This window comes from Mycetomoellerius zeteki, unplaced genomic scaffold (genome assembly GCF_001594055.1).
Source record: "Mycetomoellerius zeteki isolate Tzet28-1 unplaced genomic scaffold, Tzet1.0 scaffold135, whole genome shotgun sequence".
NCBI lineage: Eukaryota > Metazoa > Arthropoda > Insecta > Hymenoptera > Formicidae > Mycetomoellerius > Mycetomoellerius zeteki.
The window spans coordinates 3,147,065-3,161,147 of record NW_017256287.1 but is presented as its reverse complement, the minus strand read 5'-3'; the positions used below and the strand labels follow the sequence as shown (position 1 = coordinate 3,161,147).

Here is a 14,083-nt window from a genome sequence, read left to right as displayed (position 1 = left end):
CACGCGATTGTGCGTAACTTGAACTTTGATAAAACGATAAAAAAAACCACATCTTATCGTTTCTTGTACGATTGCACAAGAGTGGATCTCTATGTTTACTTTGCTGAGAAGAATGATGCATAATACATTTCTGGGCTGTTCCGCCCATAATAATGGGTCCTACGAGGTAGATACATTTGGCAATTGCCTTTTTTCTTGTCACATAATTTTCTATTGTCTTTAATTTATTGCATTTATTAAAAAATTGAGAATTTTTGTTATAATTAAGAGAGAATTTATTTTAGTAGTGAGACGTGCATAAAATCTGGAAGTTTGATTTAGAAAATATTCTACATCTAGTTATATCACTTAATATATATATGTATTATATATATATAGTTATGTTATATAATTTCATTACAATTACTTTTCCAACATTTAATTTAATTTTATTGTTATTTTTTATTTTTTATCTACTGTTTGATTTACGTCATTTTTTTTTAGATTAATATAACTCAAGCTTATTTGTATTCTATATAGTTGTAGAGAAGTATTATGATTATTTAATGACTGTTGTTTAATGACTGTTTTTCTTCAAAGAAAGAACAAGTTAATACATATATATAAATGAAAAGTTTATAAATAGAATAAGTATATATTTGTTATTTTTTTAGGAAGCCATAAAAGTATTAAGCCTTACTTTACAAAGTAACGCTGCTTATTTGCAATCTGTTAAGAATGCAAATGATTCTTCGAAATTGAAGGAAGTAGAAAAATATTTACTCAGGTAATGAAGTTACTGGTACTTTAACATTAATAATTAGAATTAAAATTTAAGTAGATTATTTTGTTTATAATTCAATGAATATTTACTCCGATAATGAAGTTAAATCTTCAATCCCTGTTCTTCTCCATTAAGAACTGCTTAAAAAATATATATAATATTAAATGTAAATTTTGAATTAAATTTTGAGTTTTGATATAATTTCATATCTATTAATTTCAAATCCATTATTACAGATCTGGTATTACTTTAGAGCAACTGGATAGTCTGTCTATCATCCATGTGGCTGGCACTAAGGGTAAAGGTTCGACATGTGCGTTTACAGAGGCGATTCTGCGACAACATGGCTACAGTACAGGCTTTTTCAGCTCGCCGCACTTGGTATCTGTGCGGGAACGCATTCGGTTAAATGGTGAACCTATTAGTCAAGCACATTTCACTCGTTTCTTTTGGAATGTTTATCAACGCTTAGAACAAAAACGAGAATACGAGTATGATATGCCAACGTACTTCAAGTTCCTAACGATTCTCTCATTCCACGTGTTCCTGGAGGCAAATATTGACGTAGCGATCGTTGAAGTTGGAATCGGTGGTGAATTGGATTGTACCAACATCCTGCGGAATCCGGTTTGCGTGGGTATAACGAGCCTCGGTCTAGAACACGTCTCACTGTTGGGCAACACTCTGGAAGAGATCGCTCATCAGAAGTCGGGAATCTTCAAACCGCACACCACAGCTTTCACGGTGCCACAATCAGAATCAGTGATGCGCGTTCTACAGAAACGAGCTGTAGAGAGAAGATGCCATGATTTGCAAATAGTTTCCACGACCGAAGGTTGTAAGTGGAACGATGTTTTTTTGTTGGCAGGCATTGACATTAAAAGCGTGCAGCAACAGAATGCCTTACTGTCGATCAGCATAGCGCATGAGTGGATGAAATCACGTTACGATCAATCTATTATAAACGATAAATACACCAATGGTTATTACAATCTCCAAAGTGAAAAGAATGATTTATCACAAATTATTTCTCCAAATAAAGTTGCGACTGCATTGATGAACTGCAAGTGGCCAGCTCGCATGCAGATCCTAAGGACTAGTGTAGCAGATTTCTTTCTGGATGGTGCTCACACGATCGAGAGTATCGTTAACTGTGTATCATGGTTCAAGAGAGTCAGTCGGGGAACCTCTAGTAAGTTCCTAATATTTAATATCAGCGGTGATAGAAATTCTCTGGAATTATTAAAACTGCTGAAATCTTTGGATTTTGATAGAGTTTATTTTGCCCCAAATTACGCTGGAGTGATTAGCGTGGAGGATTTATCAAATTATATACTACTCGACGAACAGAGAAAGAAATGTAAGAAACATTGCGAATTGTGGGGCGATAATTCTGTGTCGAAGAATACCGTTGCCGAAGTGCTCTACGACATTAAGAAACATGTGTCGTCGCAAGTGAATAGTCACGATAAAGTAGAGGTACTTGTAACGGGATCCTTACATTTGAATGGCGCGGTATTAACTATTTTGGATCCTAATTTGTCAATGACTAGTGATTTTTAATGTAATGTGAAATAATATTGAAATTTGAGATGTTAAGATGTTTACAACCATAACAAAGTAATTTTTGTGAGAAATATAAGATCTGACATAAAATATCAATACGTATATATAAAAAGGTGTATGATATAATGTTGGAATAATAAATAACTTTTTTTTAGAAATCGTAAAATTATATTTAACATAATGTTTAATAGTAACAATAATCAATTACTTATTATGTTAAAACGATACATATTGCATTGTAATGTAATTTCAGAGCGTTTTCGTGATTATACAATTGCAATAATTGTTTTTGTACTTCGATATAGGTCAATCACTTATAGTGCATCGGAGTAGTAAAGTTATATGTTTGAGAAAATTCTGTTGAATTTATCTCGTTGAGCGAATTATACAAATACGATATCGTGGATAATCGTAAACAAGTATTCAAAAAATCTTTGGATGATACTCTAATTCCGACTCTGCCTCGGTGTCGGATAGACTAAGTGAAACGCCAGTTCTTCGTCTCAGACGATTATCCTCAGGACTCTAAAATAAGTTAAAATTATAATTGTATCATCATATGAAGAAATTTAATAAAATATTTACTATTTTGTAATACATAATATGAAATGTAAATATTTTAATCTCTTATTTTATATAATATTTATAATATACATGCTCAATCAGAATTTCAGAGATCTTTCACAGAATTGATATTCATATATATAAGATATTTTAGAAATTGAAATTGATAGCATTACATAATCTTTTCTAACTGAAAATGGGAAAAAAATGAGGTATGTGTCTTCCTAATTGATTTTTAATATTCTTGTAACAAATACAGAGATTTGTATTTAACATGAATAATAAAAAATAATACTTGCCTGATCTAAAATACCGGCAGTGGGTTCAGACGCGTATCCTACTTCCTGCGCATCTTCTTCCAAGTCCGCCTCATATTCCTCTAGTTCGTCCGAATCTGAATCTATATCGAGATCGATGTATCGGCTACCACGCGAAACTTTACACACCATCTGCGCAAGATCGGTGAAAGTGTACGAAGAGGGTGACTGTTGATTAGCCGCTTGGTATTTAGCTCGCATAGCTCTTGCATTCTCTCGATCCGCGTTGAATTGAGGCAGAACTCCGGCTTTTGATTGACCCACGAAATACGTTTTCCCTGAAGAACGTGATTCATTTCAATCTTATAGATGTATTTAAGTGCGTACAAACGTTTCATTTCTTATTAATATGAAATTTACATTATAATATATTCTTTATAACGTCTATTAAAGTTGATTTACAGTTCTTTACAATGGATTTAGATTTAACATAAATAGTGATACAATTCCTTACCGTGCTGGTATCCTACATCCTTGATCTCGTCAAAATTGGCAAATTGGAGGGTCTTGTATTTATCAATCGGCGGTCTAATGTACTCGCAATAATCCGAACTTTTCACCTCCTCTAGCTGGCGAACACAGCTCACGTACGCCAATCTAGACTGGATATCCGGTAAATTTGGCACCTTCACAGGTGTGGCAAATGGATTCCATCGCTTCCACAGTAACCACCAACCAGACAACGAGTCCCCATAATTCGTCAAGTCTGTGTCGTCTTGTGACCCGACGTCAATGGCCAGAATATGATGTGCTCCTTGCCGCAACATTTCGTCGGCTTAAACGAAAATGTGGAGAATGTATGAATCGAGAACGTTAATATCAATTTATTTCTATTTTATAAAAGGTCTAACTTATGAAACGAAATTATGAAATTTTATATATAATATGATATATTTGTTCACGCGCAGAATTGTATCTACATGTATTTTTTTAGATATATAAAATTTTTATATTTTTTTTCCTATAGATTTATGCTATATTTTTCTAAGAAAAGAAATATACTGACTGTACATGATTGAAAGTATCAAGGAGCACATTGAGAGCTTATAATCAGGATTAAACATAAAAATGATAGAAAAGACGAGTACCTGGCACGTTATTAACATAACACCCGTCGACCAAAAGATGCCCATCAAGGGGATCGCAAATTGGAGGAAAGACTCCCGCGATAGTCATACTGCCGCGAATATATCTCCATAGTAAACCTGAGCGGACTTAAACTATTCAGAATTTGATAACTGCATCTTTTATCAACGGGAGTGAGCTTGATGTTTCTCGTGATTTCATATTTTTATTGTATTTCAGTAATACTCATAAATAAATCTTCAACATCGTGCCAAGGTAAATATGAAATAATACAGAATCCAACTAAAATTAGATAATCAATTGATTAAATTTCAAAGAAGAGTTAATATTTTGTCATAAAATAAATATACGATCAATATCATTTTCACGAGATAAATTGCCAAATTATATAATTTATATGCATTTAAAATTATTAACACAGATTTTGTTACATAAAATTAAGATAAAAAGTGTAAATTTCTAGTGGTCTCCTAAATAAATTTCATATTATCTTGACATCAATATTAATGGTGTTTTCCTTTTGTTCTACACTGACCATGCAAAGATTACAGCCGTTCATCAGTGCGATTTGAATTACCTGGAAGGTTATTGACGTACCCGCCGTCGAGCAGGAGATGGCCATCAACAGGGTCACACATGGGTGGCATATAACCAGACAATGACATCGAGGCCCGAATGTACCGCCACAGCGATCCTAAAGAATCATTCTCTTTAATATCCTGCATTTACCGGTATACATTAGCCAAAATACTTTCTGTGTTCTTAAGTACTTCCTGTATTCTTAATACTAACTGTAATTAATTAAATTTTCTTTCTGTATGTGTGAATTTATGTGTATGTAATAAGAAACATCATTAATCAAAATTGATTGAAACTGCAACAATATTGATATAAAAAATTTTTAATAATATTACGGTGAATCTTTAGATTTTTAGATGTCCTCGCGTTCAGTCTATTCATATCAAATATTTAATCCTTTTGTATTTAAGAAAAATTAATGGCATATTGTGCTTTGTATACGAATTTTTAAATAGTAATTTTTGAAGTATAACTGAGAGCAATATTTCTCCCATATTTAGTAGTAAAAGCATATAGGAAGTATATGCACATTAATTTACGATTTTTATATATTCGAGTGAAAATAAAAATAAGTCTTATTCGGGTTTTTCTTTAAAAATTTTTTCTTTAAAAATTACATTAAACGGAGAGTACGTCAACAATAGTTATCCGGAAAGCTCACTCCCGCTCGTTAAAGCTTCTACTATCATGCTAATGTGCACATCTAAAACAAAAACAAGTCTACATGCCATGACAAAGCTATTGGTGTGAATCAAGAAAGAATGATGCCTCGCATGTTTCTATTTTTCATACAGACATCCAAAGTCGATTACCGAGACAAATAATTTTAAATATTATCTATAGAATAAAACACATCTCTTACGTATTTGTTTTTTGATTCACTCTAGACATATTGCTATTATTTTTTAATGACATCAAAGCTTCTAGTTATATTTGGCTGCATTATCCACTTACAGAATCTTTGAAACATCAAAAAAATTTACCACCGATAAATAACAAATTTTATTTATTATACAATTTTATATTTAAAAATCATAAATGAATAAAACACTAATGGACGAATGTACGAAAATTATCAAACTAGAAACTTTGTCAATATTTAGAAAAAAATTGAAGGCACTATATTTGTACAGACCGTGTCTATGCGTGCGCATACAGGAGTCCGTGATGTCTGTGGTTATAGTGAAATATGGGAGCCACAAATCCTCTATATATGTGTCACCGAAAGTCTGCTGTATCGTCTTGTTAAAATCTTTACCAGAGAACATCGAAGTCATCGGATAAGTCAAGTCCATAATTTGCCGCCACCATTGAGTCATTTTCTATCGGTAAATAAATACAATATTTTTGTATACAAACATTTTTCGATTTGATAGTAAGGTTCTCTAAGCAGTTATTAAGATAAAAAAGAAATAAATCTATATATTTCAACATACAGGCATTTGAAAAAAAAAAACAAATTGGTAGATTTATATATTATACTGTAGAAATCTAATAATAAAAGAATCCAGAGTACAACAATGGAAATCGCGAAATCTATTTTGTCTCACCTTAGACCACTCTCTAGCCTTTTGTGTGGTAGTAGTGATGTTCTTTTCCATACACCACAGAGCGCCCATGAAGGCGCCTATGCTGACGCCACCAACCATATCTATGGGTATACCCGCTTCGATGATGGCTTTCAACATGCCCACGTGAGCAGCGCCTCTTGCACCACCTCCACCTAGAACGAGACCGACCGAGGTGCCGGTCAGCCATCGCGCTAATCTACTGAAGTCGCTGTGTACGTTCGGCTCAGACATGAGCACTTTGGAGTATAATTCGTTCTGGAATGTAATATATTTCAGATTAGAACAGTTATTCTTTTCTTTCGTTAATACTCGCAATAAATTAATTTTTTTACTGATAGCGTAAATAAAATAAAACAGATCGTAGGCGATTCAGACTAGATTTCCTAGTCGATGACCATTACTTACAATTCTATACTGCGATCTTCTGGTGAACATCCGTTTTGGACACTGGATGTGATGGTGGCTGGATACCCACGATCTCATGTTCAACCACTGAACAGTGTTCGTGGGTCGTTGACCGTTCTGTTCCTTGTGTAATAGTACTAGTTCCTTCTGCGTTCGCATTACCAGCCGTTCTATTTCACGTTCCGTCCGACCGATCGATGGCGCTCGATCACCCAGACCCACGATAAGAATGCAATCAGCCTGTCTCACGCATCGCTGAGTCCATAGAGTATAACTTGAATCACATTGATATAAAGATATTCTGTGTTGATCTTCCTGCTGTGCAAGCCAAGAAGTTAATCGATATTCGTTTGCAGGCTCCATGATGGTCGTTCCTAAAGTCTACACACAAAAAAGAAACTGACGATTAATAAGTTACTAATTGTTTCCGAAAAATCAATTGATTTAATATTTAATTATTTCTTTTTATTGAGAAACGAGTATACAAATAAAAAATATGTAAATAATATATATTTAAAAAAAATTAAATTATATGCTATACTTAAATACACAACTGGTATTAGATTGTAACAAGATAAATAATATTAACATAATCAAAATGCGAGATTGCAATATATGTAATACCTTTCTTACAACATCCGACGTTAGACGAAGACAAGGTCCAATGGCACATAAAGAATGATATAATTCGTAAGTAAAAGCAGTTAATGGTACATCATCCGACACCGGCACTATGGCAACGGTTGAAAAATTTACTTGTGCGGGTCTAGCATCAACCGTTGCTGCGGCTTGTCTATAAATATTTTTTTTAATTTAAAATTGATTTACACTATTAACATAAACATAAAATATTGAATTATATGTAATAATGATACAATTGTGTGTTTATTATATTACATACAATAATATATTATACTTACTGAGTATCATTGCTGCTGTTTTTTGTGTGTGCTTGCTGCCAAGTGCCGAGTATGCGATGGCCGAGAAGATTTATTAATCTCGTGACAACAATTGGATATCTAAGTTTGATCACATTGAATAAACCTTCTGGTAGCTTCGCCAACTCAGAATCCCGGACCGCCATGACCGTCGTCGACCTCGGAGTTTGCGTGACCATTTCTACGATTCCCACCAAGTCACCCTTTCCATATTCTGCTACCGGTTCTTTTTTGCCGTTTTTGTAAGTGATTACTGATCGCAATCGTCCGCTTAACACAATGAATGTCGAGTCTGATTCATCCCCTTGTCTATAAACGGCTCGTCCACTTTCAAGGAACAACCAGTCGAGAGCAAAATCCACCTATTCAAGAAACAATAATATAAATCATTTAAAATTTTTTCCTTTAATAGGCGTTTCTTTATTAAAGATTCTTACCTGTCTTACAAAAGGACTTAATCTGCGAACAACGGTATGTGCCACGTGCAACACGACTGTGGGTTGATCTCGCATGATAGCGAAGAATGTCGATTTGCTGAGTAACGCGATACGGCTGGCGTGCTTTGCTCTGATTGTATAAAAAGACGGTTCGCCAGTTAACACCGCTAAACCACCAACAATTTCGCCCTGATGAGCACTAAACATGTGCACTTCCTGGCCCGCGTCTCGGCCCTCCGATACGCGTTGGCTTACTATTAGCGAGCCCGAAAGCACATATACAAGTGCAACATCCTGTAACACAATTAAATTTTGATAATATTTTTACAATATATTTATTTAAAAAATCGTTTCCTTTTATATATATGCAATATATAGCTTGTATTTGATAAATGTAAAATGGCAAAAAACCTTATGAGATTCTTCTTTCATCAGATGAGTACCAGCCGGCACTTCCCTGATCTGCACTTTGTCTTTAAGCATATCCTCGTCCTCTATACCAAGTTCACGAACAAATGCGTCTGTGGCTATGTGTACAAGCTGTGCCTCGTCTAGCTGTTGTTGTTGCTGCTGCGTTGCTTCATTAACCTGGCGCTTTTTACTTGAATAAGAATGAGAGGATTCTGGATGTGATCCATATGTCGACTGAGGCATCGCTATAAGAGGTGATGTTGCCCAATGAGAGTCACATTCTGGTACCATCTCTGGTGAATTTTGACTAGTTTGTACGTTAAAGCCCTGATTCTTCCAGTCGACATTGCTCTTTCTGTGAAATGAACCCAAAGAATTAATCTAGTCAGTTATTTTAACGAAATTTGTTTAATCTATTTAATATATTGAATTAAAGAGATATGTACTTCATATTATAAACAGTATAAATTAATATATTAATATTGTTAATTTATAACATTTTGATTAAAAAATTTCTTACCGTCGATTCATAATTATTGGCACAGGTTGAGAAGTGCTTGAATCACGATGAAAAACATCACTGGTATCGTGCATTTCTGTACCGACTGGAAACATACCAGGTACACTCTCCATGTTTTGCGAAGCAAAGTTCTCTCTGGTTCTTGATCGTACCGGTGAACCAGAAAATGGACTCTGCTTCTTCTTATGTGATCCCTGATTGACTAATTCTGCGGAAAGACCGAGATATTGATGTAAAGCCGTAAAGGTAACTCTTTGCAGGCGTACCATAATGACCTGGATAACTCGAACAAAAGCATCAGGATAATCTTGAAATACCTGAAATAATATCATTGTATATAAAATATCTGTATATGAAATATCATATTGTATATAAAATATCTTTCACTATTTCACTTTATATAATATAGTAGAAATATTGAAAGAAGAATAAAATAAACTGTAAGTGCATCACTTACTTCTTGGAACGCGCTCATTGGTAACTTTACTACAACAGAATCTTCTACAGCTCTTGCTGATACAGTTTTGTATGTACTTGTATGACCGGTAAGTACATCTGTAAAGCTAAGAAGACTGGTAACTGATTCGCCCGTTTTTACCACTTTCAATGATATTTGAGAGCCGTCAGGTCCAGTGATATATACATTAACTAAACCCTGCTGTACTATAAATAAGTTCTCATCGGGGTCTCCAATCTTGAATAATGTGTTGCCAGCAGGTAAATTCATAATCTCTGTGTATTTGCATAACTTCAAGAAAACAGGTTTTTCAAAGTGGCCAAAGACTCTAATACTTTGTAACATATATAGGGCATCTGGTGGTACTCTCTCACCAGGACCTAAATCTTCTTCCAAATATTCAGCCGGTGGTTCTAACACCTTGAAATTAAATAATTTGCTTAAATATCAGATGAAATCAATAATTATTAGTTAATTATTACGATACATACTTTGAGTTGTTGTGGAACAGTATCCTTTTTGAGTTGCAATAATCGACGAGCAAATCTCATGACTGCCCTTCTCTTCTTCCCTTGTCCAGTAGCATGCACTTGGCCACCAATGGACTTTACTTTGCGCAACATCTTTCGGCCATAAAAGAGAACCTTGTCTCTCTTCCTGAACCTTGGCTTTCCAGTGCCCACTCCAACAAACTCCTTCACCTCTGGCAAAAATTCTTTGTTCTTCCATTTGCGTACCACAAAGATCGACGCAATTAAGAAAATAAGGAGTATAATCGTGGCAATAACAAAGAGCGTTCTTGACGTTTGATATTCCTCTATGAACCTCCCAATCCATCTTGAAAATATGTATGATCCCAGGCTCTCGTTGAATTTATTAAATAATTCTATCACCTGCGTTTAACACATTCTAACATTAGTATATCTCAAATATATATAATTATTTTTTTAAGTAAGAATGAAGACATTTTTTCCACGTGCTATAATCATTTCTTGAATAAACAGAAAGTGTCATCTAAAATCATTGTCAACTTCTTATCTTACTAGTTACATTTTTCCTAAAAGGAGAATTCTGACTTTTATTAAACTAAATTGTGCAAATTTTAATTTATCTTTAAAAATAAAAAAATTTTGTTCACGAGATAGATCTGAAAGATAACATTTTTGAAGGATGACATTTTTATTAATTTTGTTTATTCATAAAATAATTACTATTCCATTACCGATATATCAGTACTTAAAAATTTATGTAATATATGACTTATGTAATGACGTAATAATATAACTATTCTCTCATACAAAAGAAAAAATTCTAAATCTCAAAGTTTATAAAACTAAAATGACACTTAACTCAGATTATATCTCTGTATATTTGTAAAAATTCGGTTGCGAATGTCAATGACCTCAGAGATTAATTACATATTCAATATACACGACTACACATGCATGCCATCTCGAAAATCGTATCGATTAAGAAAAAGATAGAATGGAGAATAATTCAAGGCAGTAAACATGCACAACCTCCATAGTGGGTACTCATGTCTCCCCCGAAGAGAAAGCCGCTCAAAAACAAGATGTGTCTCGACCAGGATCGCATACGTTGGCGAGCACGAAACTACGCGAAAACGTAAACGAACTAATCGAGTGGAGACAAAAATTAATTATTTATTTCGCGAGTAAACGACCTTTGATACTTCGCTCGAGTCATCCAGCGCCATTTTGTTCGCGCGGCTATGAGATCGATGATTTAAAATAATTTATATACATACCAGATACAACGAATACACCTCGACAACGCGAGTGAACGTCATAAGTTGACGCAAATCGATTGCATAAACGATCGTAACTAACTATAAGCCTACAATTTCAATCTTTTATTCATTAAATTTTCCAACAATTACGAGTCCTTATTCACATATGTATATTATTACTTTATTATAAATTTATTATTTAATTCCACGTTTCTTATTTAAAAAAAAGATGTTTGCTTTTTTTTACTTTAACTGAACTGGTAGGATCGATTTTGCAAGAATTAAGATACGTGAATTCGATATTCGCACGTAATTGTGCTTCAATTAGTCCAAATCAGTCCAAGTTAATTAGCAACTTGCGCGCTTAAAACAATCGGAGGATGTGCAAATACGCAGAAAGCGTGACTTATCGCACGCGGATAACGGTAGTCGCTAATGACGTTTTTGATTAATCGCAATAACGCGTCATTCGTGCCTGCACATATCGCGTCGCCGTTGAATCGAAAATGTTCCGCTTTGCGATTCAAATCTCGCGCCACTGCCGTTCGGCGCATGCGCGTTCACCCGAGCGGCGCGTCGTTCGACGCGTCGCCGCTAGAGTACGCCACATCGGAATTCCGGACGGTTTTCCGCGACGGTCAGTCCCGGCGGCGCCGCGGTAGCGACGGAGGTAAATGGACACTGGACGGACAGGACAGTCAGTGGTTATGAGAACGACATGTTGGACATGTTTCGTGTGGCCGTGCGCGTAGTAGGTGATCTCTGACGCGTGTTCCCCGTGCGTTTCTCGGATCTCCTCTTTTTTTTGTTTCTTCCTCTCTCTTTCTCCCGCGCCCTCGATCGTCGAGCGCGGTGCGCGCGAGTGTGATACGGTGGTCCGCGAGGTGCACGACAGTGAAGCGAAACGAACGACACGCACGTCGTCGCTACATGTGAAGTGTCGCGAAGGATAATTACTCGCCATCGCGCCCGCTGGTTTACCCGGCCCAGCAAACATGAGCTGGGGCACGGAGCTCTGGGTGAGTATCGTATCGCTCCCACCCTTTTTTCTTATTCTTTCTATTCTCCTCTCTCTCTCTCTCTCTCTCTCTCTCTTTTTCTCGTCTCTCTTTCTCTCTCTTTCGCTGTCGCGACCGTCGTGTACGTTCGTCCTTGTCGCTCCTCTCCCGCACCGCGCCGCGGGCGCTCCGTTCGTCTCGCCTGCGATTCGCTTCCACCTTGCGAGATTTTCGAGATCGTTTCGAAAATGAATCTGCCGTTTTCCTCGCGCGCGTGTGATTCTTCTCGACCGACGATCTTCAGCGCCCGCGGCGCGTATTTGACGCGGAATGTCAGCACATCCGTCCCATTCGTCCAGCTGCCATTCCCCGTGTTTACGGCGAGCACATCTTCGTCGCGGCGAGAAACGTAAATTCGCGTAGCGAGCAACGGTCAATCTTCCGGACGGCAGTCGCGCGTGTCCCGTAAACTCCCGTATGCGGACTATAATACTCGGGCATCTGGTCTCAGGTAGTCGACGTTTTCTCCGACGTTAGTCGCATACCTACTTCCCGACACGACCCGAAAGGCCAGACCTGTTCACACCGATGGCCGCCCGTTCTATTCATCCTCTCGCAAAATTCCCTCCTGGCGCTCGTCCGTGCGTAAACAATGCCGTTGTTTGCTCGCATGCGTGTTTTTTCCTCTTTCTGCTCCTTTTCAGCCAAGGCTCGATTCTTCATTTTCTGCTTAACTTAGGCTTAATATGACGATAATGTAAAAATTGTATTTTTCTAGCTATTAGTTGCGTTCAGCAGAAAAAACAATTGCAACTATCGTAAGATTTTTTGGAATGATTGGTTTATACGTTTAAATCTAGTGAGGAACTAAGGGATCAATCGTACAAAAGAATCTTACAACAGTTGCAAAACTGCCTTTTCTGTTGAACGCAGCCATGGTTAATTACTAAACTGACGTCACTCTTTTAAACTGATAATTTTATAGTAACTTTTAAAGTCACACATTACAAAATCATTAGCCCAGTGATTAATCGTAGTTAGAAAAACAATTTTTATATTATTAAGTTAAGTCTATGCACAAATTAATTAAAAAGTGAAAAATTCGGGTTCGAGATGTATACATCGTACAATTTTCTGATTTGTCTTTTTCTCCACGAACGAATGGTGCGAATCGGAACATTGAATTCGGACGACGTGCGTTTCGATAATTTCATAGTGAAGTTTCTTTTTTTCTTAAAGAAAATTACACGTCAACGTTCGTGACAGATTTCCACGTCGACGCGTGTCTTATCGACCCGAGATGTGCCCGCTATATAATATGCTTAAAAACTAGATTCTTATTTACTTTCGATAATCTAGGAGGTGTCTCATTTTATCTATGAACTGAATAGCGTATACATATTTGTGATTTAGAACGCTAAGATATTCCCTAGTCGATAAGATATTCACGGAAAAAACAATTTTGTTGGAGTACCTGCAAACACAGACTTGAAAATGATTTTGTTGAACTATTAAGATAATTATGTAGGACGTTCAAGCATGATAAGCAATATTACAAAAATTTTGACATTTTTAACAACCATTTTAAGCATCCTACAAAGCAGCTTTACAACTTTTGTAAAAATTTCTGTAGAAAATGAACGAATTAATCAGATAGAAAATTTTGATTTATCCATTTTTAACCAGAATTCTAATTAATGTAACCGGATTTTTTTTTAATA

The 14,083-nt window shown here is 35.9% G+C and overlaps 3 protein-coding genes across 4 annotated transcripts in view; 2 read left to right on the top strand and 1 right to left on the bottom strand.

Annotated features, from left to right (window-relative positions):
- Positions 1-91: 91 nt before the first annotated feature.
- Fpgs1 (Folylpolyglutamate synthase 1) lies at positions 92-2,378 on the top strand. Its single transcript, XM_018462019.1, has 3 exons — positions 92-166; positions 654-766; positions 1,000-2,378. The coding sequence occupies exons 1-3, from the start codon at positions 92-94 to the stop codon at positions 2,324-2,326; spliced, it is 1,515 nt and encodes a 504-aa protein (XP_018317521.1). The 3' UTR covers positions 2,327-2,378.
- Positions 2,379-2,517: 139 nt separating this feature from the next.
- sws (patatin like phospholipase domain containing sws) lies at positions 2,518-11,335 on the bottom strand. Of its 2 annotated transcripts, none has more exons than XM_018462106.1 (15): positions 11,135-11,335; positions 10,106-10,507; positions 9,615-10,034; positions 9,158-9,474; positions 8,638-8,992; positions 8,227-8,520; positions 7,772-8,151; positions 7,476-7,644; positions 6,852-7,232; positions 6,426-6,701; positions 6,011-6,197; positions 4,874-4,990; positions 3,665-3,985; positions 3,193-3,488; positions 2,518-2,854 (listed from the first exon to the last, which is right to left on the bottom strand). In XM_018462106.1, exons 1-15 carry the CDS (start codon positions 11,138-11,140, stop codon positions 2,753-2,755), a joined length of 4,023 nt encoding a protein of 1,340 aa, XP_018317608.1. In that variant the 5' UTR covers positions 11,141-11,335; the 3' UTR covers positions 2,518-2,752. The 2 variants fall into 2 exon arrangements, with proteins under 2 accessions (XP_018317608.1, XP_018317609.1); XM_018462107.1 differs by lacking the exon at positions 4,874-4,990 and adding an exon at positions 4,299-4,415.
- A 947-nt stretch (positions 11,336-12,282) lies between these two features.
- The window catches only part of Cip4 (formin-binding protein 1-like Cip4), a 41,048-nt gene continuing 39,247 nt past the window's right edge, over positions 12,283-14,083 (top strand). Inside the window, 1 exon segment of the mRNA XM_018462108.1 lies at positions 12,283-12,383. Coding sequence (XP_018317610.1) covers positions 12,360-12,383 — 24 coding nt within the window. The 5' untranslated portion in view covers positions 12,283-12,359.